This window comes from Cyclopterus lumpus, chromosome 15 (assembly GCF_009769545.1).
Source record: "Cyclopterus lumpus isolate fCycLum1 chromosome 15, fCycLum1.pri, whole genome shotgun sequence".
NCBI lineage: Eukaryota > Metazoa > Chordata > Actinopteri > Perciformes > Cyclopteridae > Cyclopterus > Cyclopterus lumpus.
Window position 1 is genome coordinate 25,125,460 of NC_046980.1, and position 4,004 is coordinate 25,129,463.

Sequence of the window (4,004 nt, forward strand, 5' to 3'; positions counted from 1 at the left end):
GTTCTCATGTTATCATGTGTGTCCTGGTGTTCTCATGTGTGTCCTGGTGTTCTCATGTGAGTCCTGGTGTTCTCATGTGTGTCCTGGTGTTCTCATGTGTGTCCTGGTGTTCTCATGTTCTCATGTGTGTCCTGGTGTTCTCATGTTCTCATGTGTGTCCTGGTGTTCTCATGTGAGTCCTGGTGTTCTCATGTTCTCATGTGTGTCCTGGTGTTCTCATGTGTGTCCTGGTGTTCTCATGTTCTCATGTGTGTCCTGGTGTTCTCATGTGAGTCCTGGTGTTCTCATGTTCTCATGTGTGTCCTGGTGTTCTCATGTGAGTCCTGGTGTTCTCATGTTCTCATGTGTGTCCTGGTGTTCTCATGTGTGTCCTGGTGTTCTCATGTTCTCATGTGTGTCCTGGTGTTCTCATGTGAGTCCTGGTGTTCTCATGTTCTCATGTGTGTTCTGGTGTTCTCATGTGTGTCCTGGTGTTCTCATGTTCTCATGTGTGTCCTGGTGTTCTCATGTGTGTCCTGGTGTTCTCATGTTCTCATGTGTGTCCTGGTGTTCTCATTTTCTCATGTGTGTCCTCATTTAATCAGTAATTGGTTAAACTGCTTCTTAGACCCACCTCTTCTGGGCCAGAATGATTTGGCCCCAGTTAACCTGAGACATGCAGACAGGCAGGGAGGAAGTGCAGGAAAAGCATATATTTTACGCAGATATACTATATTACAAATATTACTGGGTATATTCCATATCTCCAAAACACAAATATTGACAATTTGTATAATTTATTCATATTATTCATATTATTATTGGATGTCGCTGTGTGAACGTGATGTACATTATAATGAGTTGAGTTTTGTTGACTGTTTAATATTTTATTTTATTTGAAAATCAAAGCCTTTTTGTTACATCGAGCCATACAATATCAGGCCACGCTGTGAAGAGGTCAAACCAACCAAAGAGACAATGCTGAGTCCATCTGGTTACTTGTCCCTGCCTCATCGCTGAAGGAAGAACCTTATGATCTGATACAAGTTCCCGTCCTCAGAAGTGTGTGTGTGCCGTGCCGCAGTAACATCGAAGCGAAGAGAGCAACAATGTGGGAGTTCCAGAGCGACCGGTTCATCAGGTCGCTCGGGACAATCGGTAGGAATCAGAACTCGTTTCCAGTCGTCCTGGAGAATGGACCTGCCACTGCTCGCGCTCGTCCTGGTGTCGGCCTGCGGAGGACGGGTTTGGACCGCTCCGGACTATTGCTCCACCGAGTGCCCTCAGTACACAGTGGTTGAGAAGCACAAGGTATGTTCCACAGCAGTACACTCACACACACACACTCGGCATCAACGTGTACAAACTGTTTCATGTTTCTGTCTGTAGGACTTTGAGGAGCGTTTGTACGCTTCTGCTCAATGGATCACCACCAAGATGGCAGGAACTGTGATCTCTGATTTAATGGCTGCAAGTTCAAGACTGGCGAAGGTCGCAAGTATGTCAGGGCGAAGCCAAAACACACATTTTGGTTTCGCCCTGTGCTTAATGGGTCATGGGAGAATAAGGTTTAATCTAAATGTACGGTTGTAAAGCAGCAGGCATTTCACTGCGTAGTTATTGGGATAAAGGATGACACACCTAGTGCAAACAAAACAACTTTATGTTACAGTGTTACATTATTATGTTCATATTTAAGTCGTTTTGTTGATACAAAGCTGATATAAAACATATTTAAAGATGTATTTCTGGTCGTGGATTGCTGAAATGTGGTCTCCCTTGGGTTAGGGTATTTTGGCAGCTGGGCTTTTTTGTTACTAAGTTTTGTACTAAAGACACTTTTTAAGTTTTTCCATGTAGAAATGTTGGAAGCTTTGAGGCTGATGGCAGTCACATGATCGGTGCCCTGTTGTCTCCTCCAGCCGGTGCTGACTGGCCGGTGCTGATCTCCCTCACAAATGACAGCGAGTGTTGGTATTCCTGGTTTGTTCCACGTGACATGACGGAGTCTCAAATCACAGATCCGTCAGTCAAACTGTGGCGCAGACCTGAAGTCTCCGTCTATGTCAGGTGAACAGTGCCTACTTGTATCTTTCAATTCACTGTTCATTAAACACTTTAATTATGTGTCATTTTTCCAGTTCGCAAGCTACCAAACAGTAATGAAACAAACCAGATTTTACCTTTATTGGGGTTGGAATTCACTCTTCTCACTATTAATTTAGCAGATTTAAGTAATTAAACATTTTAGCACATTCCAGTGATAGACATAACATGCGTGCAAAGCAAAACAGAAAGAAGAGTTAATGTAGAAATAAAAACCTCACGGTGATCTGATTTGTGTCTCTGCTTCCACGTGACATAAAAGGGTCTTCGATGGCACTCCGAGCATTAAGAGCGGTCGAGACAACGCGAAGATTCTCTACGACGACTTGAAGAAAGCTGAGAGAAGCGTCGCTGATGCCAACGCGTACACGTGGGCTGGCTACAACACCTATTTGTCCCTGACGCACCACAACGAGATCTGGATGGAGAAAAGCCAGTGAAATGTGCTCCAACACGTCCTTCATACCTCCGTGCTGCTGAAGCCATCAGGCGTAACAGGAGCCAGCAGGCCGGCCGCTGAGGGCCAGAAACCGCTTTCAGGAATGTTGCAGCAGTCCTTCACGCTTTATAAATGACATTGTAGTTGTCTGATGGCGCTTCTTGTTCCACACATATCTGCTTGAAACTAACAATAAACAATTTGACAGCTTTATCTTTGTTTGTGTGGTCAATGACACGAGCCGTCCCTCTCTGGTGAGTTCACTACCGGGCCGCTCTGTAGGAATTCCCTGTGTGTATCTGAACAAAGGCACATCTCTCATCACACAACTATGTCCTGGAGATCTACTTCTGCCTTCCTGCTTTCACTTGTTGTTGTTTGTGGGAGGAGGTTACTAATATGATCTCAAACATGCAATTTGTGAATATGTCTTTAAATATGAGAAAGCAGTTGTTTTTGTCATGAGTACCTAAACAGGCGGAAAACTACTGGAATTGTTCTTCGACATGAGGTCGATTCTTTGGAGTTTCCACACCGCGAATAAAGGCCTCCACCAATCAGGTGTGAGGACACATTCAATACATACAGAACAAAGACACACACTCTATCACTCCTTTCCACTCTGAAACCAGATCCAGTGCCCCTGGTCCACCTGTAGGGGTCAGTATGTGGACCGTAAGGAGGGCTGTGAGCAGTGTTCAGAAAGAGGAACCCAAAAGGTACCAATAGGCTGAGGAGTGAAGGGCTCACTGGAGTGTGATGCCTGGTATCTAACACTAGGTGGTGCTGTAGGTGTGGTTAACAAAAGACACTTGGTAAATGGAGCAAGCCCCCCCCCCCCAAAAAAAGAAATGAGTCTGAATTTGATTTGATTACTTCATCTGCTCAGTCAGATATGTGCTATCACGCGCCACAGCATGTTGGAGAGATGTATGCAACTTTGTGGGTCAGCTTGTATTAATATGTGACGTTGCATAGGTGTGAACATTTGTAAAGGAAAAATGTTTTTTAATTTTTTAATTATTCCATTATTGTCATGTGTAGCCACCAAGAGACAGGACCCAAAGAAGAAACTTTATTCTTCGCTTTAATTAGTGGAATTATTTAAATTGAGGAATCACCAGAAACCGCATTACATTTTTATTTCAAATCCGCTCTCTCACTTCCTGTCTACTCTTCGGTGTCTAATACTAACTCAAACTCCCAATGTGTGTGTGTGTGATAACATCATCCCATTATAAAGCATAGATTCTCTACACTGTGCCAGGGACACCGATGGCATGAGTGGAGGTTGGGTTACTCAGACGTCTTCCATCTTCAGCCCGTCGCCCTAAAATGACCTTCCAACAAAACTCAATTTCATTTGGACCAAAATCTATTTGACTTTTGTTTGTTTATCATTAAAAAAAAAAAGAAACACAAACTCACAACAGGTCATGAAATAGTCACAAAATGCAATCTTAAACTTTATTCCAATGAT

At 43.7% G+C, this 4,004-nt stretch overlaps 1 protein-coding gene across 1 annotated transcript; it reads left to right on the top strand.

Annotated features, from left to right (window-relative positions):
- The first annotated feature begins 1,127 nt into the window (after nt 1-1,127).
- Nucleotides 1,128-2,735, top strand: soul2 (heme-binding protein soul2). Its single transcript, XM_034552318.1, has 4 exons — nt 1,128-1,290; nt 1,369-1,477; nt 1,902-2,049; nt 2,348-2,735. The coding sequence occupies exons 1-4, from the start codon at nt 1,174-1,176 to the stop codon at nt 2,523-2,525; spliced, it is 552 nt and encodes a 183-aa protein (XP_034408209.1). The 5' UTR covers nt 1,128-1,173; the 3' UTR covers nt 2,526-2,735.
- Nucleotides 2,736-4,004: the final 1,269 nt, after the last annotated feature.

Excerpts from the sequence above, each read along its gene's own strand:
- soul2 (XM_034552318.1), top strand. The coding sequence starts at position 1,174 with ATGGACCTGCCACTGCTCGCGCTCGTCCTGGTGTCGGCCTGCGGAGGA. Across the intron at positions 1,478-1,901 it reads AAGACTGGCGAAGGTCGCAA|CCGGTGCTGACTGGCCGGTG; the intron begins GTATGTCAGGGC and ends TGTCTCCTCCAG. Across the intron at positions 2,050-2,347 it reads GAAGTCTCCGTCTATGTCAG|GGTCTTCGATGGCACTCCGA; the intron begins GTGAACAGTGCC and ends GTGACATAAAAG.